This window comes from Anguilla anguilla, chromosome 1, assembly GCF_013347855.1.
Source record: "Anguilla anguilla isolate fAngAng1 chromosome 1, fAngAng1.pri, whole genome shotgun sequence".
In the NCBI taxonomy this organism is placed as follows: Eukaryota; Metazoa; Chordata; class Actinopteri; order Anguilliformes; family Anguillidae; genus Anguilla; species Anguilla anguilla.
In genome coordinates this window covers 82,442,016-82,467,592 of record NC_049201.1, presented here as the reverse complement: position 1 = coordinate 82,467,592, position 25,577 = coordinate 82,442,016, and the positions used below count along the sequence as shown (strand labels likewise).

General features: G+C 45.1%; 2 protein-coding genes across 2 annotated transcripts in view; one reads left to right on the top strand and one right to left on the bottom strand.

Annotated features, from left to right (window-relative positions):
• The window catches only part of LOC118228313 (neural cell adhesion molecule 1-like), an 88,891-nt gene that overhangs the window by 21,964 nt on the left and 41,350 nt on the right, over positions 1-25,577 (top strand). The window lies entirely within an intron of this gene.
• On the bottom strand, positions 19,568-23,321 carry LOC118228336. Its single transcript, XM_035419796.1, has 2 exons — positions 22,307-23,321; positions 19,568-22,099 (listed from the first exon to the last, which is right to left on the bottom strand). The coding sequence occupies exons 1-2, from the start codon at positions 23,168-23,170 to the stop codon at positions 21,395-21,397; spliced, it is 1,569 nt and encodes a 522-aa protein (XP_035275687.1). The 5' UTR covers positions 23,171-23,321; the 3' UTR covers positions 19,568-21,394.

The following is a 25,577-nucleotide window of genomic DNA, read 5'->3' as shown; positions in this document are numbered from 1 at the left end:
GAAGGGGAGGTGTGTGAGGGGATGGGGATGACGGGGGGGGCTGGGGGTGATGGGGGGGGGGGGGGGTCGATCAGTTTAAGGGAGCCAGTTTTGAACGAAAACCCGGCCCAGTTGCGCCACCGCTTGCTTGGTGATGGACAGGCGGCCCCACGCGGCCCTCTGGGCCTGGGTGCGGTGGGGGGCGCAGAGCCCCAAAACGCGGTCCAGCAGGCCGTTGGGCACCGTCACCGAGAGGTCCCCGCCGGCGCTCACCGACACCGTCGCGCCCTCGCCCCCGCGGTACTGCACGCTCACGGCCCCGCCCGCCTCGGACACCGACAGCGTCCCGTTCGGCGATTGCCACGGCAACGGCACCGGCTCGTTGTTCACCTGGACGACAGTCGATTGAGAACAAGATTCAGCCGGTGGGAATCGGCCATTCCCCATGCAAATATAATACAATGTACCGTAATATAATGGTAAACATGTAGACTTCACCTAAATGTAGTTATACAGTCCACAGCAGGGTGATATATTGCAATATCTCAAAGCAGCAGTAATTTGTATGGTTGCCAATATACTGTTACACTGTATATATGCAATATATTGGTAATATACTGTATATTCAATTTTATTCAATTTCTGCAAGCGATTGACTGCTGGATTATATGCACACACACACACTCTCGCACAAACACATGCGTACATTTCTACACACAATCATCACATGAAACGTGAGGCGCCTCGCAAATGCATAAGCGCGAGTAAACAAGCACACAGCGTGAGGCATTTTCAGACCTTAGGCCTGCGAAAGGCCCTCTCATCACTCACCCAAACCAAACTGTGGGGCAGCACGATGACCTTGGTGCCACCGAACGCAGCCAGGACGCCCGCCAGGCTCGGCCCGTCCCTGGTGAGGGCGAAGTTCGCCCCCACCTGCAGACTCTCCGAGCTGGGATCCAAGCATTCGGACTGGACCAGCTGGTAGTGCCCCTTCCCCTGGACGGGCGTGAAACAGGACAGGCCGATATTTAGCATGTTTACCTAGGCAAGCGAGCCTTGCGCTGGCACGCCGTCGGCTAACCCAAGCTAGGGAAGTCCCTGGAAGTCAGCCCGTACTGCTCGTGCTCAGGGCTGCACGCTGGAGCTCTGGTGAAACTGAATGGGGTTAATATCGGCCTTTCGAAGGCAAAATGAAACTTCCCCCCGACGATGTTCTGAAACTCGATTAACGATCGCTACGTTTCGTAAGAAAGAAAACCAGATTGCAAAAATGCGCAACACGTAATAAAATATGCACATTTTAATAAATATTTTCCCAGGATTTTTGGACCAAAACGACCATTGTTTCACAAACTGCCTCGCCTAATGACATTTAAGATTGACCTATGACCTATGTTTTCTCTGGTAGTTAAATCTAGGTATTTTTCTACATTTAATTCAATGTGCAGTAGAGGCTGTTTCCCATTATTTTCTAGGCTTCACCGCCTGGCCCCTCCTACCCTCTCCAGTCCCTATGTGCACTCTATGGTCTGGCCCCTCCTACCCTCTGCAGTCCCTATGTGCACTCTATGGTCTGGCCCCTCCTACCCTCTCCAGTCCCTATGTGCACTCTATGGTCTGGCCCCTCCTACCCTCTCCAGTCCCTATGTGCACTCTATGGTCTGGCCCCTCCTACCCTCTCCAGTCCCTATGTACACTCCATGGTCTGGCCCCTCCTACCCTCTCCAGTCCCTATTTACACTCTATGCCCTGAAGGCATTGTGGTAAGCTCTGATTGGCTGGAAAAAGAGACTAGGGGGCAGACAAGGTTCTGAAGTGTCTTTCTGCAAAAGTTTTATCGCAAAAAAAAAAAAGAAATAAAAAATGAAACACTAGATTTTCTAGTATTCTGTTGCGATAAAGCAGTCAAGTCATTGGAGTAAAAACAAAAATAAACCTCTAAAACAGAAAGCAATTATTAATTTTTTTTGGTCTGTCATAAAATCGTTCCCCCGGCTTCATCCTACCCAGAATCTGAGCTTCTGCCCATCGAAGGCGGTGACCCAGGACCCGTTGGTCAGGGTGCAGGTGCTCTCGGTGGGCCGGCACCCCAGGAAGCCGCCGTTGATGGCGCACTCGGTCTTGGCGGGGCACGCGGTGCCTTCACACGCCAGCGTGTCGCGCGAGTGGCAGGTGCACTTCTGCGAACACTGGCTGACGTACACCGTCTCTCCACTCTGGTAAGGGGAAACCACAAACCGAATTCATTCATCATCATCAACAACAACAACAACAACAAAACACTGAACAGGCAACGGATTGTATGGGCTTTTCTCCTTGGTGTTGTTGTACGGCACTATCCTTGTGTATTTTTTCCCCACTCAGTGAGATTTCATTGAGTCGAACAGGTGATTTGTACAGGTATTTTGTAACGCAGGGCGCTCTCCGTACCTTCAGGTACGTGCCATTGACGCTGCACCCGCAGCTGAGAAGCGGCACACACTGGTTTCCATCGGCAACGAAGCCCTCGTCGCACTGGCAGCCCTCCAAGCAGATGGCGGGGCAAATGCTCTGGCCGGAGAAGGCCATGCAGTTCCTGTCGCACGCGCGCGCACAGAGCTCGTAGTGACTGTGGACGGGGCACGCCGGGGCTGCTGCGTGGGAAATACACAAAACCCAGTTAGGCTACAGCACCGGGGATGAATTTGCACGCGGGCCGGAGGCGGGGGCGGCTCACCTCGATCTCCCAGGGGGCGTTCCTCTCCAGGACGAGCGCGAGGCCGAACATTTCGACTTCACGGCCTGCTCCGCCCCGAGTCCCGGAGGGGCCTTCACGCCCTGCGCCGCCCCGAGTCCCGGAGGGGCCTTCACGGCCTGTGCCGCCCCGAGTCCCGGAGGGGCCTTCACGGCCTGAGGGGCCTTCACGGCCTGCGCCGCCCCGAGTCTCGGAGGGACCTTCACGGCCTGCCCTGCCCCGAGTCTCGGAGGGGCCTTCACGGCCTGCTTTGCCCCGAGTCCCGGAGGGGCCTTCACGGCCTGCCCCGCCCCGAGTCCCGGAGGGACCTTCACGGCCTGCCGCGCCCCGAGTCCCGGAGGGGCCTTCACGGCCTGTACCGCCCCGAGTCCCGGAGGGACCTTCACGGCCTGCGCCGCCCCGAGTCTCGGAGGGACCTTCACGGCCTGCGCCGCCCCGAGTCTCGGAGGGACCTTCACGGCCTGCCCTGCCCCGAGTCCCGGAGGGGCCTTCACGGCCTGCTTTGCCCCGAGTCCCGGAGGGGCCTTCACGGCCTGCGCCGCCCCGAGTCCCGGAGGGACCTTCACGGCCTGCCGCGCCCCGAGTCCCGGAGAGGCCTCCAGAGCCGGCTCGAGCCCCGGAGAGGCCTCCAGAGCCGCCTCGAGCCCCGGAGAGGCCTCCAGAGCCGCCCCGAGCCCCGGAGGGTCCGCCTGCTCTGACCCTCGTTCCGCAGGGGCCACTTCCGCCTGCTAAACCCAAATTTCGGGCTTTGCTTGTGCCTCGAGCCCCTGGGGGGCCCCCGGAGCCGCCTCGAGCCCCAGGGGGGCCTCCGCATCCGCCTCGAGTCCCGGGGGGCCTCCGGAGCCGTCCAGAGTCCCGGAGAGGCCTCCAAAGCCGTACAGAGCCCCGGAGAGGACACCTGCTCCGTCTGTTGTCCCGCAGGGGCTGCCGCGGCCTGCTCTGGCCGCTGTTATGCAGGCTAAGCCACCTGCCTTGCCCCCTAGCGTTCGTGCTCCCCCTAGCGTTCGTGCTCCCCCTGGTGTTCGTGCTCCCCCTGGTGTTCGTGCTCCCCCTGGCGTTCGTGCTCCCCCTGGCGTTCGTGCTCCCCCTGGCGTTCGTGCTCCCCCTAGTGTTCTCGCGCCCCCCAGTGTCCGTTCTTCCCCTAGTGTTCTCGCTCCCCCTAGTCTCCACACCTTGCCCCCTAGTGTCCGTGCTTCCCCTAGTGTTTTCGCGCCCCCTAGTGTGTTCAAGCCATCACTGCCCCTACCCAATGCCCCGAGACCTCGCCCTATCCATGTTCCCCACCGTGTGTCTGCCTGTGCACCGGCCCCCTTGTCTAGTTGTCTGTCCGCCTGCCTGTTTGCCCGCATGTGTGTCAGCCAGTATGTTGGCCTGTTTGTCTGCCCCCCAGGCTGTCAGCCCTTCGGCCAATCTGTTCTCCCGCCTGTCTGCCTGTCTGTCGGTGTGTCAGTCTGCATGTTTTTTGTCATGTCTGCCCATTTGTCAGTCCGTGTGTCATAGTTCACCCCTCTCCTTCCCTCTCTGTCTGTCCCTTAGTGTGTCTGTTGGTCTTGCCATGTGTCTCCCCGCCTGCTTGTCCCTTTGTCTGTCCTTGTAGGTTTCCCAGTGTTCCTGTTCCGAGTCCTGTCCCCGTCCGAGTCCAGTCCGAGTCCTGTCCCCGTCCAGTCCCGAGTCCTGTTCCCGAGTCCTGTTCCCCCGTCCGAGTCCAGTCCCGAGTCCTGTTCCCCCGTCCTAGTCCAGTCCCGAGTCCTGTTCCGTTCTTGAGTCCCGTTCCAGTCCTGTGTCCAGTCCTGTTTCTGTCCTGAGTCCTGTCTCCAGCTCCCACCCTCTGTTCACTCCCTCCCCGGGTCGGCCTCCTGGGACGTCAGGAGCCGTCCCTTGGGGGGGGGGGGGTACTGTCATGGTTCTGTGTTTTCCTGTCTGTGTTTCCCTTGTTGGGCCGACAGATGGCGGCACTTCTGTTTTGTGTCCTGCTCCCCCCCTGTTAATTGTATGATTGTTTTCAATTGTCTCGTTATTCCATCATTGTTCCCACCTGTGTCTTGTTATCCCCTCCTTCTGGTTTGATTGTTTTTTGAGTTCACCTGTGTCTTGTTACCCCCTGTCTATTTAAGTTCTTTGTGCCCTTGACTCGGGTGCTGGTTCCTTGTGTTTGTTTCCTACACCGTATGTCCCTGCCTGTGTTTTGTTTGACCTGCCCTTATGCTCTGCCTGCCCGTGTTGTGCCCTGCCCGTGTTTGTGAGTTCCTCTTGTTTTCTGTTTTATTTAGATATTTTTTGAGTTTGTGTTTTTGCCCATCGTGCCCTTGTCTGTTCCCTGTTTGTTTGCCTTTTTTGTTAGTAAAATCTTTGTTAATTTTCCCTTTTTGAGTTTGTCTTTTGTTACAATAGAGCTGAAGATTGGAGTGCTTGGACACACTGTTTTCAACGATTATACGATTTTTACGTGCTGATGGCCACGAATATGTAGGCTACTGTAGCAATTCAGGCCTCGCGCACCTTACACGAGGATGCAACGACAGCGCCCAACCTGGGAATCAAATTTATGTTGAGTTACAAGCGCATTTCCCGATCCATTAAATTAGGCTAGCAATGACAGTTTCTGTTAGCAGCCTTTTTTGGCAAGCTATTAACAAGTAGGCTACTTAACTTGTGGCAGAATAACAAAAGATAGGCTAATGACCACGGCATTAGCATCCTGCTGCGTTCCACTCCACATTTCCGGCCTTTTCCCCTTTGACGCACACAGTTTGGCGATTCGTGGCGATTGTGTTCTTGGGTGGTAATGCGCGTAGTTCCCACACTGCCTCATATGTTTCATGATTTAAATAAAAAATGGAGAAAAAAAAACTAATTTGTAAAGAAATAAAATATTTAACCAGAGTGCTTTCTGGGTTTAAGAAATATTAACCTTTGCGTTGTCTTTTGTGTAAAAAATGTCATTTTCCTGTGTTTAACAGCAGTGGAAATCCCATTAAATTAAATTTTCTTCAGGATGACATTTGACTACTTTTTCTAGAGTAACTCTACCATTAAAAAAAGTGAAACATTGCCATTTTCTACATCTTTATACAAGTGATAGTCATCATCATGGAAAAACGATGGTCGTATGAGTCTGTTTTAACCTTGCAGATATGACATAATTTTTAATTTGTAATCAAAATCACGCACCACACATTTATTTCAGAAAAAAACGAGTGGCGTAGACTGAAGAAATAAAGTCTCTCAGGACAGTGAAAAAGATGAACAATTATTCACCAATTGTTTAATATAATGACAGGTTGTTTCTACATGAGAGCTATAGATTTCGAGTTTAACAGGGGGTCTGGGGGGGCAGGTATAAAATGGCTTCTTTTTTTGAAAAAAACAAAAAAGAAAATAATTTTTTTTAAATAAAAAAATACAGACAGCCTTATATAAAAAGTGTTCGTCAGGCTCTGTTTCCACAATGACTCCTAGAAGGAGCAGAACAGTGGCAGAGCATTTTGTCCAGGAGTGAACGTCACGTCTGCGTCCTTCTTGAATGACATGGATCTGTATATGAACTAAAAACATTACACTCTGACCACGCGCTCTCAGCGATGCATAAATAAAAAGGATTCATCTTTTTTTTTAATTAATAAATAAGACCTGTGAGTATGTGGGGCCCCACTCGAGATCATAAAAACGTGCCCCCAAAAGTATCAATAAAAATGATGATTTTTTTTTTTTTAACCACACGGAAGCTGCTTAACTACACCTGGGCACTAGGCGGTTGCCTATACGGCCGAATGAACGAACCGGCTCTGGAGAGAGGATTAGCCGCGTAACAAACTGAACTCGCAGAACTCGTACGCCTGCTAAACTGTTGGGCACTGTGAGATGTTCAGTTTAATTTATATCCCGGAAAATAATTTCAGGTTGGAGCTAGCCGCTTTCATTTTTGGCCACCTTGGCATCTTTTTAAGGTTACGCAGACTCCGTTTCCATGTCACCCTGTTTCAGAACGGCAGCCTTGCACACACGTTTCAGACCAACAGTTCCGTTTCAGGCGGGAAAAGAAGGAATTAACAAGGCTGCCACTTCTTTCTCTTCTCCTCCTCACTCCTTTCATTTAACTGATCCCGCTCGTTGTTTTCTGAGCAAGCCGAGCAATTTTGAGCCGTCGGCCCCTCGTTTTCAGCTTGAACGGCCGCTTTTTCACTCAAACTGATTCCTTTGTTTAACCCGGGGGCAGAAAGCCGTTGATCTCAATCATTAAACTCCCCTTGAATTCTTTCATGAAAAAAACAATGATTTAGTCTATTATTGCAACAGGATTAAAAATAAATATACAGGCTGTCATTCACTTCATACGTTTGCAGTTGATACATGATGTGTTGGTATATTTTGGTTAAAATATTCCCATTTAATAGAAATTCTGTCCAATTACAAGCCTGCAATTTGAATTCTTCCATCTCGTATACAGTGCACTTTCGCATTGTCAGCATCCCATTTAATGGGAATTCAGCAGAAATGTAACCCTCCGCAGACACAATGGATTCTCCTATCAGAGGAAATATATAATTCAACATTCCTGTTTTTTTTAAATGTATTCTTCTTTTTTTTTACATTTTATTTATTTTATTTTTTTTGTTCAGTGAAAAACTCCCATTCGAAAGTAAACTAATTTAGTTGAAGTTCAACTCCAAAAATAAATTGTTGATTTGTGAGTTCTATTAGTATTTTTTCTATTGTTAGTATTTTTCTGCTCATGATAAGGTTGAAGTTTACGTTTCGATATGAATTTCTCATGGTAGCTGGCACCCGTGCAAATTACCCCCACGATTTCCCCTTTGTTCCTGCTAATTTTCATATAAGCTATTCCCATTAATTATCGTGTATGCAATTCTTTCCACCCCTGAAAATTCTGTAACCTTAGTCGCATTAAATTTGATGCTTTTTAATTAGTTGGAGTACGCTTATTGGGAGAGAGAACTTCAACAATACTGCTATTTTTTCCCTAGTCTCTCGAGACACCGACTGTTCAATGACTAATTGTGTCTTTGCACGCAACTATCATCACAGGTGAGTCAAACAATAGATACTACATACTACACGTCATCAAGAGACCCCCCCCCCCCCCCCCACACACACACACCTTTTTCGTCATCATTGCAAAATATTTAATAATCGCACGATAAACTGCCAATAATGGCACTATCACGGTTTGCAAACCAATTTATTACTGTAAGTTTATTTTAAAGGGACAGAGAAGGGCAACTTCATAAATCACAGGCCTAAATGACTAGCCTCATTTTGGAACATATGTCCCTAGGCAGGTGGAAATAGTGAAAACTGATTTTGTTTTTATTTTATTTTAAAAAATGTATCCAAAATATCAGGACTTTTACAGAATTGGGATGGCAGGTATGCCATCCCGCCAAGTTACGCCTTGGCGGGGGCATGCCCCATACCTATACAGCACCAAGAGTTTTGGCACTTTTCAGGGTTCCCCACAGAAATAACCACAACAGCCACAGACACTCAGCCCTTAAAAACATTAAATTCTGCACATTCTGACCCCATTTCAATAGACAAAATTCATAAACAACTTCACATGTCCACACAATAAAGCCCCAAACTAAGGGGATTTTGCGTTTTCTCCTTCTTCTTCTTATTCTTATTTTTCCTGCCGCCTATCCCACTAACAACATGTCTCCCCATTGGACATTTCACTGACACCAGCCAAATCTGCACCTACACGACCCACTCAAAAACGCGCATACACACGCAAAAGACCCATACATTTTTATTCTGAAACATTTCCAGTTCAAACAGCTAGTCCGCCTGTGGCCTAGTGGGTAAGATTACAGTCTTGGGAACACGGGGTCTGAGGTTCAAGCCCAGTTAGGAACACGTTTCTTTAACCTGCTTCAACCCTCACTCATAATTGTCTACTAGACTACTTATCAATTATTGCTTTTGCACCATATCTACCCGCCGTTCACCGTTCAGTTATTAACCGGCTACAATATTGCTAAGCCATATGCATTATGACTTACCGTCTGTACGTTCAGTTATTAACCGGCTACAATATTGCTAAGCCATATGGATTCAACGGGAGCTCTTCTGTGCTTACTGGCCTGCGTTCTTTAAAACCACCGGCAGGTTTGCTAATGATATTTCACGCATTGCATAACTATGGCATGATGCTGCACTAACGAAATCACAGACTGGTAAACCTCCGGTTTGAGAATTGAATCCCGACTCGCCCTCAGGCAGATCATTTCCTCTTTTACACTAACGTTTTCTTACGCTTATATTTGCTTTACCAAAACTCACTCACGACCACCCATATGCATTTCATGACGGCAAAGGTATTCCTTTTATTAAAAAGTTACACCAGTTCACCACTGTGCCATTTCTACTAACTACATTTCTTCACTTGGCTACCGTACAAAACTTTCATATCAGCAAACGCCAGGTTTCTACATTCATGTTACCTCGCCCTGTTCTCTATCTAGCCACATAGGCGTACATTCTGCAACTCCGCAGTTTGAACAGCTACTCCGTCCGTGGACTAGTGGGTAAGGTTACAGGCTTGGGAGCACGGGGTCGTATGTTCAAGCCCAGTTAGGAACACTTTTCTTTAACTTGCTTCGACCCTCACTAATAATTGTCTACTACTTTTCAATTATTGCTTTTGCACCATATCTACCCGCCGTTCACCGTTCAGTTATTAACCGGCTACAATATTGCTAAGACATATGCATTATGACTTACCGTCTGTACGTTCAGTTATTGACCGGCTACAATATTGCTAAACCATATGGATTCAACGGGAGCTCTTCTGTGCTTACTGGCTTGTGTTCTTCTTTAAAACCACCGGCAGGTTCGCTAATGATATTTCACGCATTGCATAGCTATGGCATGGTGCTGCACTAACGAAGTCACAGACTGGTAAACCTCCGGTTTGAGAATTGAATCCCGACTCGCCCTCAGGCAGATTATTTCCTCTTTTACACTAACGTTTTCTTACGCTTATTTATATTTGCTTTACCAAAAGTCACTCACGGCCACCCATATGCATTTCATGACGCAAATGTATTCCTTTGATTAAAAAGTTACACCAGTTCACCACTGTGCCATTTCTACTAACTATATTTCTTCACTTGGCTACCGTACAAAACCTTCATATCAGCAAACGCCAGGTTTCTACATTCATGTTACCTCGCCCTGTTCTCTATCTAGCCACATAGACTACACACAATTACTACGTATGTACGTTCTGCAACTCCGCATTAAAACATTACATTTAAAATCATGATTCACTCATAAGTATAACTACTAGCACTCAACATGAGAGAAACACATTAGTGCAATAGATTGCACATGTTATTTGCCTGTAATGTATCTTTAATGGTGTAAATTAACATTTTACATTTTTAAAACATTACTTTCCCTTTTTTCTTTTTTAAAAATCAAAACAGAAACCATAAGACATTCATACATGGACATCCACAAAAGCCACGAAACAATAACACTCAAAAGGATAACCCAAAAAAACCAATTTGCAAATCAATAATACATATTTCAATAACACACAGAAACACATTAATTATTTTAAGAAATATAATAAATAGTATAAAAGGTACGTGCGCTCGGGAGTGGTGTGCAGAGCACGCGCCCCTCCTGGGGGGGGTGGACTATATGATAAGTTCTTTCCAGTGGTCCACCCCCCATTTCTCTCTCGCCAGGTCTTTGTTCTTCCGGAAGTCCACCAGAACGCCGTCCTGGAGGAGGTTTTGAATCCTCCTCCGGAGAGTGACCAGGTCCACAGTTGTTTTTTGGTAGACCTTGATGTTTCTTGTCTCCCACAGGACCTGCCGGACGGTGTTAATGATCCCCCACTGACGCTGGAGCTCCATGTTCTTGAGTCCCCCTCGGGGACCGTAGAGGACGCTCTCAGCCGTCAGGGAGGACATCGGCAGCAACCTGTTATGGGAGACAGAGGAAACAACAAGGCCCCAGACCCGCCTAGCCACGGTGCACTCCCAGAACAGATGGTAATTGTGTTCTGAGTCAGTAATGTCATTTAACCCTCCACTTCAACAACTAATGTTCAATACCGACTGTTATATATACCATTTGATAAGGAATATAAGCTCGCTCATGGTCACTCCATTTACTTCGCACTATACTCCGTGATCATGTCAACCTTCACCTACATGCCCATTCTGCTAAAAACATATTGTTTCAACTACGGAATTTCGTAATTTCATCTTAATTTCTCTCACACTGTTGTTATTCTCTCATATGCAAAGCCTGCTGGGACATATGCGTCTGCTCCTATTCTCCACTATCATGTTTTCCGGTTCTAGTTTAGCAAAACAGCGAAGAGGATTCCTACCTGCAGATAAGCCTATCAAAATGCCTTATAAACCTTACAAACACTCAAAGTGCATCTCCACGAAATAACAGACAACGGAGCAGGACAGAAGGATAAACCTTACAAACACTAAAAGTGCATCTCCACGAAATAACAGACAACGGAGCAGGACAGAAGGATACACAAGTTGCGACCTAGGGAGTTATAATTCTACGGGCTTGTTGATTCTCTTGTCAGTCAAGGCTCGTTGGATGGACGTCAAATCCGTGAGTACATACCATATTTCATCTGCGTTTCTGATGCGTTTACGCTTACGCCACTGCATCCTTTCTCACAGCCACTGTTTTACATATATAGCAAACCGAAACTGCTGAACGGTACACGCTCATCAGACTGTACAGATTCACACAACGATAGCCATAATCCACAACCGTTTCTTGCAGGGTCGCATTTCTCACTCTCATAATAAAACGCTTTTCAAAAAGAAATGATATCTCATAAAAAAACACGTTTTCAACGTACAAAAATGCCAAGTTACTCAAAAGTATTGATATCAAAATGACGCCAAGTTACGGTACTACAAACAATATAGGCTATCTTGCCTCACCGAAATGACATAAGATGTATTTCAAAGCAAAGCTACCCAATATTTCCTCAGTTCTTTCAAGTCACTTGGCCCTGTGTATAAGCATGCACTACATGGACAGGCCAAACATATGTGTGGATGGCTCTCTCACAATCAGGATTGATTGAATAGGCGTGTATATGTCCAATTTGTATTGGTATGCATGTATTTCGCTGGCCAGCCTTTCAGTTGCGTGAATGATAGTATGTTTCTTGGTATAAGTGTGTGTTCGTAAATGTGAATGTAACATGCTGCGAGGGAAATGTCCCCATGGGGATAAAGAAGTTGTCTATGTATGTATGTACAATATGTATTTTACATGCAGTATTTATTGTACGTAGGAAATATACAATAACTTGCACATGTACTCAAATTCAGTTCAGAAGCAAGTATAAACATGTTTTCTGGAGAAACATGCTTCCTGTAGTTACTCAGCAGCAGTTTTGTACATTAATTTCAATGTGTTCCATGAGGCAATTCGAAATATTTGAATCTTTGATCTGACACAAAATTTGCATGACATTGTAAAATGGTAAGATTACAAAACACAGGGCCAAGTGACTTGAAAGAACTGAGGAAATATTGGGTAGCTTTGCTTTGAAATACATCTTATGTCATTTCGGTGAGGCAAGATAGCCTATATTGTTTGTAGTACCGTAACTTGGCGTCATTTTGATATCAATACTTTTGAGTAACTTGGCATTTTTGTACGTTGAAAACGTGTTTTTTTATGAGATACGTTTTACTGCATCGAGTGAACGTGTTCTTCAATAGGAACAATGATCGTGCGATAAGAATATGGTCTTCCAAGTCCGGAGGGAGCTCCAGGATCCTTTCATCCGGTGCTCGTGGGGTGGGATTGCAGGGGGCGCGGTGGCGCCTGCGAGGGACGGGTATTTTTATTCATCTTTCCCGGTGATGGATTTGAACCGAAAACTTCAGGGGGAGGGAGGGGGATTTGCGGTGGACGTGCAAAGATTTTGGAGATTGTGGGGTTCCTGTCTACTCCACTTTCTGCCTATAAAACCGCCGTGAGCATGCCGTTACCCAGTTATCTCTTGAGGAAGTTTGTTCGCTACAGGTGTCACGGACTTAAACCATCGCATTGACGCTCCAATGGCTGGAGTACGACTAGCGTTTAACTTCGGTGTTTTATTATTGTTGCAGCTGCCGTTATCGGTTACAAGTTTGACAGGTAAATATAAACATTATTTCAATTTTTTTTTGTTCTGTATTACGATACTTTTTATTTAAGAATCAAATCAAAGGGGGTGGGGGTAATTTGAAAGCATTCGCTATTTAATTTTTGGCTGGACCGCAACAGCGGGGCCAGCCCTGTAAACGCAAAGAACTGAGGAAATATTGGGTAGCTTTGCTTTGAAATACATCTTATGTCATTTCGGTGAGGCAAGATAGCCTATATTGTTTGTAGTACCGTAACTTGGCGTCATTTTGATATCAATACTTTTGAGTAACTTGGCATTTTTGTACGTTGAAAACGTGTTTTTTTATGAGATATCATTTCTTTTTGAAAAGCGTTTTATTATGAGAGTGAGAAATGCGACCCTGCAAGAAACGGTTGTGGATTATGGCTATCGTTGTGTGAATCTGTACAGTCTGATGAGCGTGTACCGTTCAGCAGTTTTGGTTTGCTATATATGTAAAACAGTGGCTGTGAGAAAGGATGCAGTGGCGTAAGCGTAAACGCATCAGAAACGCAGATGAAATATGGTATGTACTCACGGATTTGACGTCCATCCAACGAGCCTTGACTGACAAGAGAATCAACAAGCCCGTAGAATTATAACTCCCTAGGTCGCAACTTGTGTATCCTTCTGTCCTGCTCCGTTGTCTATTATTTCGTGGAGATGCACTTTTAGTGTTTGTAAGGTTTATCCTTCTGTCCTGCTCCGTTGTCTGTTATTTCGTGGAGATGCACTTTGAGTGTTTGTAAGGTTTATAAGGCATTTTGATAGGCTTATCTGCAGGTAGGAATCCTCTTCGCTGTTTTGCTAAACTAGAACCGGAAAACATGATAGTGGAGAATAGGAGCAGACGCATATGTCCCAGCAGGCTTTGCATATGAGAGAATAACAACAGTGTGAGAGAAATTAAGATGAAATTACGAAATTCCATAGTTGAAACAATATGTTTTTAGCAGAATGGGCATGTAGGTGAAGGTTGACATGATCACGGAGTATAGTGCGAAGTAAATGGAGTGACCATGAGCGAGCTTATATTCCTTATCAAATGGTATATATAACAGTCGGTATTGAACATTAGTTGTTGAAGTGGAGGGTTAAATGACATTACATTACAGGCAAATAACATGTGCAATCTATTGCACTAATGTGTTTCTCTCATGTTGAGTGCTAGTAGTTATACTTATGAGTGAATCATGATTTTAAATGTAATGTTTTAATGCGGAGTTGCAGAACGTACATACGTAGTAATTGTGTGTAGTCTATGTGGCTAGATAGAGAACAGGGCGAGGTAACATTAATGTAGAAACCTGGCGTTTGCTGATATGAAGGTTTTGTACGGTAGCCAAGTGAAGAAATATAGTTAGTAGAAATGGCACAGTGGTGAACTGGTGTAACTTTTTAATCAAAGGAATACATTTGCGTCATGATATGCATATGAGTGGCCGTGAGTGACTTTTGGTAAAGCAAATACAAATAAGCGTAAGAAAACGTTAGTGTAAAAAAGGAAATAATCTGCCTGAGGTCGAGTCGGGATTCAATCCTCAAACCGGAGGTTTACCAGTCTGTGACTTCGTTAGTGCAGCACCATGCCATAGCTATGCAATGCGTGAAATATCATTAGCGAACCTGCCGGTGGTTTTAAAGAAGTACACAAGCCAGTAAGCACAGAAGAGCTCCCGTTGAATCCATATGGCTTAGCAATATTGTAGCCGGTCAATAACTGAACGTACAGACGGTAAGTCATAATGCATATGTCTTAGCAATATTGTAGCCGGTTAATAACTGAACGGTGAACGGCGGGTAGATATGGTGCAAAAGCAATAATTGAAAAGTAGTAGGCTAGACAATTATTAGTGAGAGTCGAAGCAAGTTAAAGAAACGTGTTCCTAACTGGGCTTGAACATACGACCCCGTGTTCCCAAGCCTGTAACCTTACCCACTAGGCCACGGACGGAGTAGCTGTTCAAACTGCGGAGTTGCAGAATGTACGCCTATGTGGCTAGATAGAGAACAGGGCGAGGTAACATGAATGTAGAAACCTGGCGTTTGCTGATATGAAAGTTTTGTACGGTAGCCAAGTGAAGAAATGTAGTTAGTAGAAATGGCACAGTGGTGAACTGGTGTAACTTTTTAATAAAAGGAATACCTTTGCCGTCATGAAATGCATATGGGTGGTCGTGAGTGAGTTTTGGTAAAGCAAATATAAATAAGCGCAAGAAAACGTTAGTGTAAAAGAGGAAATGATCTGCCTGAGGGCGAGTCGGGATTCAATTCTCAAACCGGAGGTTTACCAGTCTGTGATTTCGTTAGTGCAGCATCATGCCATAGCTATGCAATGCGTGAAATATCATTAGCAAACCTGCCGGTGGTTTTAAAGAACGCAGGCCAGTAAGCACAGAAGAGCTCCCGTTGAATCCATATGGCTTAGCAATATTGTATCCGGTTAATAACTGAACGTACAGACGGTAAGTCATAATGCATATGGCTTAGCAATATTGTAGCCGGTTAATAACTGAACGGTGAACGGCGGGTAGATATGGTGCAAAAGCAATAATTGAAAAGTAGTAGACAATTATTAGTGAGGGTCGAAGCAAGTTAAAGAAACGTGTTCCTAACTGGGCTTGAACATACGACCCCGTGTTCCCAAGCCTGTAACCTTACCCACTAGGCCACGAACGGAATAGCTGTTCGAACTGTGGAGTTGCAGAATGTACGCCTATGTGGCTAGATAGAGAACAGGGCGTGGTAACATGAATGTAGAAACCTGGCGTTTGCTGATATGAAAGTTTTGTACGGTAGCCAAGTGAAGAAATGTAGTTAGTAGAAATGGCACAGTGGTGAACTGGTGTAACTTTTTAATAAAAGGAATACATTTGCCGTCATGAAATGCATATGGGTGGTCGTGAGTGAGTTTTGGTAAAGCAAATATAAGCGTAAGAAAACGTTAGTGTAAAAGAGGAAATGATCTGCCTGAGGGCGAGTCGGGATTCAATTCTCAAACCGGAGGTTTACCAGTCTGTGATTTCGTTAGTGCAGCACCATGCCATAGCTATGCAATGCGTGAAATATCATTAGCAAACCTGCCGGTGGTTTTAAAGAACGCAGGCCAGTAAGCACAGAAGAGCTCCCGTTGAATCCATATGGCTTAGCAATATTGTAGCCGGTTAATAACTGAACGTACAGACGGTAAGTCATAATGCATATGGCTTAGCAATATTGTAGCCGGTTAATAACTGAACGGTGAACGGCGGGTAGATATGGTGCAAAAGCAATAATTGATAAGTAGGCTAGTAGACAATTATTAGATGGATGGGGATGGGTCTATCGTTTGGTACTGATGTTTGGAATGTGAAATGTGAGAAGATTAAAGCAATGCTGTGGCTTTGGGAATGTCAAAGGTGGAAATGTCATCACTGTCAACTTGAATATTTATCTTTAATCCCATTGTAAAAAATATATTAAATGTTCATACTGATGATACTGGTATGATCGTGCATTGCTATTCTGTATTATTTATTTTAGTTGTATTATTTATCAGGGCATTGCGATAATGTCTTTATATTGTGTGATTATTGTGTGTTTAAAGCTCATGTCTGTGATGCCTGGTTAACCCTATTGCACAGGAATATGTACGCTAACGCCTCATAGACCAAACCAAAATACAGTCCTTTGGCTATGAGCTGAACATAATCTCTGTCCTGCTCTCTCTCTCTCTCTCTCTCTCTCTCTCTCTCCCCTTCTCTCTCTCTCCCTCCCTCCCTCTCTCTCTTTCTCTCTCTCCCCCTCCCTCCCTCCCTCCCTCCCTCCCTCTCGCTCTCTCTCTCTCTCTCTCTCACATTGAAGGCCAACTCCAGCCTCAATGCAGGAAGAACTAGGGTGTCATTCAGGAAAGCAGCCCTCTGCCAAAAACTAAGAACAAAGCCCCAGAGAGCCATTTATACTAAAATAAAGCTGATGTGCATGCATGCACACACATACACACATGCATGCGCACGCACACGCACACACACGCACACACACACATACACACACACACATGCACACACACACGCGCACACACACATGCACACACATACGTGCGCAGACACATACACACACACATACACACACATGCACACACACACAGGCACACACACATGCACACACACATACGCACGCACACGCACACGCACACACACGCACACATAGGCACGCACACGCACACACACACATACACACACACACACGTGCGCAGACACATGCACTCACACACACACACATGCACACACACACAGGCACACACACATGCACACACACATACACACGCAAACACAAGTGCGCAGACACATGCACACACACACACACATGGACACATGACTAGACTCATAATTTGTGATGGATCCATAATGGATGTTTTGTTTGTATTAAAACCTGGACCTTGTCTCTGATGAGCTTTCATCAATGTGCACAAATGCTGTATCAGTCCATCTCTTACTGATCCTTATCTGTCTGATATTATTATTTACTCTGGACAGGTTGAATATTAAAGTCAAAAATACATGCAATACTCTAGGAGGCTTCATTGTGCTCCCATGCATTTATGGAAAACATGTTAAGTTTGAGTTTTCTAGAGAGTGATGTCTGTTTTTCTCAACTATTTTTTGAGCATTCAGTACCCAATTACTAACAAATAGGCTTCAGTTGAGGACATTTTATTCCCTATTGAGAATTGAAGGGGGAATGAACCACGGAACACCAGCTGGTGCTTTGTTTATTAGCTGCAATAAAATTAAAATTAAAATACGCTCTCTTTTTGTGTTTACTTCCCAGCGGCTAAAGTTGAAATTATTTCCAATGCCCAAGACATAGAGGTGGGAATGAGACACCTGCTTCTCTGCACAGGTTTGTGCGCTTCCCTGAAATTCTCTTTGTGTGTGAAAGACAAAGCTCTTCCTGACACGAGGCTATGAATTCAACTGCAGTTTCTCTCTGGTATTCCAATGTTGATGTCTGTTTTTTGGCGCATTTATGTGAATACTTTTGCGCACAGTCCATTTTAAAACAATGAACTGACCAGACAGAGGTGACGACTGTGCGTGTGCCTGACGTGTCCGTGCGTGTGCTTGTGTGTGAACGTTTGTGTGTGCGGGTGACTTTGGACTCATCTCATACTGCGATAAAAAGAGAAACCAGTAACCATAATGCATGTTTGTTTGCATCGCCTGTGCCCTCTAGGGCAGCTCTGCGTATGCATATTACTTAACATACTGCATATTGTTTAGTTTGGCAGAGTGTGAGGCCTAGCACTGCAGCGTTTTCTCATTAAACGTTCAGACTGCATTGGCACTCTCAGCATAACACTTCCTTGTTTGCGGTTATCTGCTCTGCAGCTGGTGCCAATTGGAGGATGACGTGGCATAAGGACGGGGAGGATGTATACGAGGACCAGGTAGTGGTGGAAAACGTCGACGAGACTTCGTCGAAACTGATCATCGAGAAAGCCAGGATCGAAGATTCCGGGCTTTACTCCTGTAACGTCGAATTTGATAGCGGTGACGGGAAAGCCACTTACCAGCTCTTTGTCTACCGTAAGACAGCTCTCATCTGGTCCCTGCCACCTATCCCTAAACTGAACATTTTTAATGCAAAGCACCTCATGGACCTGGCTTACAACTCACCCACTCACTCACACACTCACTATCACACTCACTCACTCACTCACACACACACTCACACACACTCACTCACGCACTCACTCACACACTCACCTACACTCACTCACTCACTCACGTACACTCACTCACTCACACACACACTCACTCACTCATTCACCCACTCACACACACACACTCACTCACTCACTCACATACACTCACTCACACACACACACACACACACTCACTCACCCACACACACACACTCATTCACTCATTCACCCACTCACACACACACACTCACTCACTCACTCACCCACTCACTCACATACACTCACTCACTCACTCATACACACACTCACTCACTCACTCACCCACACACACACACACACACATTCACTCACTCACTCACACACTCACTCACCCACCCACTCACACACACACTCACTCACTCACTCACTCACACACTCACTCACTCACTCTCACACTCACACACACACACACTCACTCACTCACACACACACGCAAACACTCACTCACTCACACACGCACACACTCAGTCACTCACATAATCAATCACTAACACATTCTCTCATTCACACATGCACACACTCACTCATTCACTCACTCACTTTTACACATGCGCAGTCAATCACTCACTCAAGTTTAATAGGTTGAAGAGTCTCCACAAGGAGGAGCTACAGTATTAGCAATCAAGCTCATGTATCTGAAATTGTTGAGATTTCACATCAATGACACTGCGTCCTTGTTTCTCTTCGGAGTGTCGTGTCTAGGAAACGACAGAGTTCCACGCCAATCGCCAATCTGTAGAAAACAATTTCAGGAGGGAAAAGACACAACAGCAGCAAGCTCTTCAGAAAGTTTAGACTTTATTGCACAGGTGCACAAAGCCGGATCAATTCAGGGGAATTGAACCTCGATTGTCAGTTTTGCATACATTTTATACACAATTTGTGCCCACAACCCCCCTTTAACACATTTCTAAAAATATCAGCCATCTGGTCTTTTCTGGCACAGTAAGGAGTTTCACTTTCCTGTTCGTGGGTCAACTTGACCTTTTTGGCATAAAGATGATTTTCGGTCCTTATGATGTTCTTAATGTATCAATAATTAATCTTATCATAGTGGACAGGTGCCCCAAAACTGATTTTCAGTTCTATTGATGTCTTTAATTAGTCTATTGATGTTCTTAATTAATCTTCATCAGTGGACAGGTACCCCAATTTTCCCTTACTTTGTACTTTCCCACTTACGCATACACCACGTCATTGCTGTCTGTATTTTTCCAATTTTCCCTTACTCTGTACTTTTTCACTATGCATACACGTCATTGCTTTCTGTATTTTTCCATTACACATACAAGTTCATAGAGTTATAGCCTCCTGTACCTTTTTTACTTTATTCAGGTTACACATGGGTCACTGTAAAGTATTAGTTTTCTAGCATATCTATTTGGCACTAATTTTCTGCTGAGTAAGTATGGTTTTTTTAAGCCTTCTGCGTTTGCCTTTTTTTCTACAGTGTATACTGTGGTTTCTTGCGTTTCCATAAGCTTTGCTGCAACTACTGATATAGAGTTATTGGATTACATATTGATTATATTAGTATATAGTTATACATGTGATATATGAGTGTATATAATTTTTATCATGAAGCATTGAGAGTTTGGAGGAAACAGTCTGATCAACATTGATGGGAATACCTTTAACTTTAACATGTGACGTCATCACACTCATGGGGAGTCTCAAAATTCTCCTACATTCCCCCCTTTCGGGGTCAAACCTCATGGCCCCGAAAAACACCCCTCGCTGTGTTCTTATTCTCAGCGTCAGACAGTGTCGGGTGTGCACCACCCCTGTATATTATGTTGGGTGCCTGCGCATCCCCTGCTGCCATAGCAGCATCCAAATGTATCAGATTCCTCAATGTAACGTTGTTCCCATGGTTCCTCCAACACTCTCTCCAGTCGCAAAATTTGATTATACATATCAAAGCTGTATATATTATTCTAAGTGACCCAACAAAGTTATTATACACAATTTCTTAACACGTTGATTCGTAGCACGATGTGTTGCTGCAGTCCTCGTAGGTGGTAAGTTCCGGGTATATCTTCCCATCCAGAGTACGCGGTCTGCGCGTCACTCCACTGGAAAGCCGACCTGCGATTCTCGTACTGGACCCGCAGGGGCACTGTTGGTGCTGTTGCTCCCTGGGCTGGTGTCAGCGCCCGCAGTCCCTCCGCTCTCCCCGTCTTCTGAGAGCAGAGCTGCAGCTTCTTCCTGGACACCTTGTGTCCCCCCTTTTGCCCCCCTTATGTACTGTTTGTTTGTATCTGCACATAGTAATAAGTCATCAACATATTGCAACACCACACTTTTGAGATTTCTCGTTTTGTACCCTCTTCCCACGGTACCCTCACCATTTGGGGCTTTCCCCACATCTGAGCATTTACCATAATTTTGATCATTGTTTGATCTGCTGTGCACCAAATTAAAGAATTTTCTGTTGGCCTGAACTGGAGCTCTTCTGCTCTCTTAACCATAGGTCCTAGGTCCTGAGCTTGGTACCCTGGATTGACTTTTAACGTTATGTGTGGGGCCGCACGTTCCCCCTGAAACATAAAAATTCTGTTGGTTCCAATTTCTATTTTGCATGTTGTTATTCTGATTCAGCTGCTCTTTCCACTGATTATTTTGACCACCATTCCCTGGCCCTCCCCCCCTTTGATACCCACCCGGTTGGGTGCCCCCCCCTTTCATATTACCTTGCATGGCCACTGGGTGAGGGATGCCGGAGAAGTCGTAGACCACCGTCGGCTGGGGCACCATCCGGCTGCTCCGTGGTTCAGGCGGGGGGAGTGGCTTCAAAGTCAAAGAATTCATTGTCCATATTCTGTATTTTCACCGATGCCACTTTTTCCGCCTCTTTTTCTTTGGCTCTCAGCTCCTTTATTTCTCTCGCCTTTTTTTCTTTGGCTCTCAGCTCCTCCAACTGCGACTGCAGTAGCTTCCTTTGAATGTCTTTTGTTTGATCTTCCAGCTTTTTCCCCCGCTGCCTGTCCACAGCGTGCACCACGTGATCCACAAACTCTCTGTGTGTCATGGTGTTCAGTCCCACCACCTCATCGAGGCGGCGCCCCACTTCCGGTGACATCCCCTCCCGGATGGCTTTGCGGAAGAGGGAGGTCATTATGGGATCTGCCCGTACGTCCCTTTTAGTTAACAATCTCCACCTGCGCAACTGCATGTGGATGTATGTCGCCGGTGGTTCATTGTCTTTTAACGGTGGTCCCGTTAAGTTCGTTATGTCCGGTCGTGCGGGATACAGAGCTCGCAAAGCAGTCCAAACAACCCCACGCACGTTGTCAAACGGCCCACCGTCCACTGCTGGAGACTTCGCATGGTTTCTGTCAAAGCCAGCCTGCTCAAATATGTCCAGCATTGTTTCCATCCCCACAACCTTTCCCAGGAGAGCCTTCAGGTCCCCCACAGCCAGGATCCGGCCTGTCGTCTCCTCCTCCAGCACCCTGATCCAGTGGCTTGCTCCATTCTGCAAATCAGGGAGATTGGTTATTACATTCTGCATATCTTGGGTGGACCAGGGAATGTATCGGGGTACACCCCCTTCCTTAATCAACAATGGTGCTATAGTATTGGGTTTACTAGCATTATGGCTATATCCTTCTGCTGCTGGGTTACGCCGGGTTGGCAGCCTTTCTCTTGTGTTTTGATATCGCCCAGCTAAATCTCCTCCCACCTGTGCAGGCCCCTCTCCCCCGTCTGACTCTTCTGCCTCGCTATTACTTGCTTGGCATACCTCATTGTCGCTCGCCTCACTTTTTTCTGCTGGGGAGAACTCCTCCCCTTCATTGTTTTCTAATTTATACTCTGCTTGGGGGATTTGCTTTTTACTTGTAGTGCCTTTTGTTAAACTTGTCTTATGTTTATCTCGGGAATCTGTTCTCTTGGTAATTTTTTTCTTCAGCTCTTCCCACTTGTTATACGGGAGCTTTTCCCATCTAAAATTTCCCCACCCCGCAATTTTGCATTTTTTAGGTGTTTCCCCGTCCCTTTTTGGCCCCACCTGTTCAGGCTTTTGGCATATTTTAGACGTTTGCTGTTTTTTCTCAGTGTCTCTTATCTCCTTTGCCTTTTTTATTAACCGGCTATGGTATTCATCATACTGGTTATATTTTTCTTTTAACAGCTCTTCTAACTCCTCCACTTCCTTGTATTCTCTCCTTAGCTCTGTTACCTTTTTTTCTATTTTTCCCTTTTCTTCCTCGAGCCGCGCTCTCTCTATCCCGAGCTGTTCCTCACTTTCCTCATGTTCTACCCACCCTTGTATCTGAACCTGTATTTTTACTACTGGACACACTGTTACTGCAGATGTTACCGGGCCTATTGGGTACACGCCCTTCTCTTTTATTTCCGCATGTCCTGATGACTGCGGGGTATACGGAGGGGGGGTCATTTCTTCACTGCGACCCCCACTCATTCCTACATATTTTTCTAAGGAAGCGGACCTAAACCATCCTAAAATTCTTTTTTCCTGTTCTCTTTTTCGCTTTCTTTTTTCTGACTTGTCTCCTGTTCTGTAATTTGCTATTACCCCTCCCATCTGATCACATATTTCTCTATACCCTCTTTAGGCCATTTTGTCACCATTCTTTTAGTTCTTTTTTTCCATTTTCCTGATATATGTTCTATCTCTTTTTTACAATTAGGATATTTTCCCGTGATTATTTCAACCGGCGTTTTCTCTCCTTTTTCCATTATTTTATGTTGACTTTATACTTTTATTTTATTCTCCTACACACTTCACGTTTTTTTACTTATTTCCCCCCTTTTTCCTTTATAGTTGCACATACAAATAAATCACAATTTTTACCTCAATACAACGTTAGTTCCGCGCAAACACAAGCATCTAATCTATTCATAAACACAGTTGAACAATATTTTACCTTACCAACAATACTTTTTTCTTACTTTATACCTCAGAGGACAGTGTTTTTCCCAAACACGCTTTTACCAGAGCTCTTGCAGGTGGCCTTTTTTGGGTTTCTCTCCTCTCAAGTCTCTGGCACCTCTTTTTAAAACAACAGCAACAGTGAAAACCTTCAGCAGCCACAATGCATTTAAACACTATTCCAGCACATTTTGCAACAAACAACAGCAACAGCGAAAACCTTCAGCAGCCACAATGCATTTAAACACTTATCCTAGTTTCAGCACATTTTGCAACAAACAAAAAAACATATATTGTCCTGTTCTTATACCACACTCAATTCACTCACGGTTCGTAGCGCACGTTTCTGAAGAGCTCGCTGCTTTTCTTTCACTCAATTTTCGGTGTTAGTGTCCGGGTTGGTTTTACGAAAGGATGGTACCTTTTTCGTATCCCGGACGAGCCCCCAAATGTCGTGTCTAGGAAACGACAGAGTTCCACGCCAATCGCCAATCTGTAGAAAACAATTTCAGGAGGGAAAAGACACAACAGCAGCATACATGTCCTCCTATACAGGAGGACATGTAAAGGGAACATTACTGACATTCATAATTGTTTTTTTTTTTACTTTCATTGACACAGCTGTAAATGCAACCTATCTATAGAAGCTTTCGACGGTAACAACATAAACAAAAGTTACTGCGCATGTGCGTTGTTCTGGCCCTAGCTTAACTTCCGGCAGACTACCGCAAACAATCAATAACAACGGAGTCCCTTTAGACTATTTCTGATAACAAGCAAAATAAATAACAAGTAAATTATGTTAGCTAGCTAGTTAAAACTATGTCAAGCCAGTATTATTTGGGGTTACCAGTCGAAGAAAAGAACCATTACTTGGCCAAACTCAAATGCGATAACGTTACACTACTAGAAAAACAAGCGACAGAAACAGATAACTGTTGACAGTATTGCACCTTGCGGAGCATCATACATTCCATGCATAATCCATAACTATTCTGGTTACATGCACATTCTTGTGTAAAAAGTGCACTCTTTCTATTACATTGCTGAAAAACGATGATTACATGAGACACAAAATGGGGCTAGTGCTGGGCAGCATGTGTAGCCAATGCAATTACTATAGGTATTTATTTGTATAGCATGCATTGATGGAAAAACATCGTGGCTCTAATAGTTTGGGTCATCTTGCTAGGTTAACGCAACAAAAATGATCAGGCAATGCAACACTGTCAAGTCATTGGAAACAGGTATCAAAACGTTCGTTCAAAACGTAGCTATAGCGTATCAACTACTAGCATTGATCTAACGTTTCTGTGTATAATTTATACAATGTTAGCTACGTTTAGCTAGCTAGCTAGCTACAATTAATTTAGTTAGCTAATTGTTCATAACTATTGAAGGCTTGTTACTGGTCAGCTAGCTAATAGGTATCGCTTATCATGAGTTTGTTACCTGAAACAAAGTCAGTGCTACAGTGAGAGCACCTATTCGACCACCTTCGTTCGACAGACAGGAAAACGTAAACTGATTTGCGACTATACACGAAATAGGTGAAATATCGGTAACAACCTGTACCTAGTTAAGTAGGAAAAATGTCCTTGTTATCCTCCCGTGGTTATTTTTTCAACACTTTCACGATTTTTTTTCTGTGCCGGCAAATAAGTCAGAGGTGGTCCAGCGCTAGCTTTTAGTTGCTAAAGGGGACGTGTATCCACAACCCTATATAAATTAATGGAACTTAAAATAAATTTGCTAGCATACTGTATAAGTGTCCTGTCTTGCGTATTTGAGGTTAATATGAGAAAGGGTGATCCCTATCAGCACGTCTAGGAATCCGTACATATTCACTGTTGTCACTCAAGTCGCAGGACGCAAAATAGCCGTTGGGAAAGCAGTTTGAATGTATGAAGCAACATCTGCGCCATTGGCTTTAATGGGTCACGATGAGATAATTACGAGCGTGTTGCTTGTCTTAAAGTTGATATAGTAAATAAGGCTGTATTGGTATTAGTAAATGTGTATGTATGAAGTTGATTTATATATTTATACAGTTTATTAT

Excerpts from the sequence above, each read along its gene's own strand:
- LOC118228336 (XM_035419796.1), bottom strand. The coding sequence starts at position 23,170 with ATGGGAGGGGTAATAGCAAATTACAGAACAGGAGACAAGTCAGAAAAA. Across the intron at positions 22,100-22,306 it reads GGGGAGAGGGGCCTGCACAG|AATGGAGCAAGCCACTGGAT; the intron begins GTGGGAGGAGAT and ends CCTGATTTGCAG.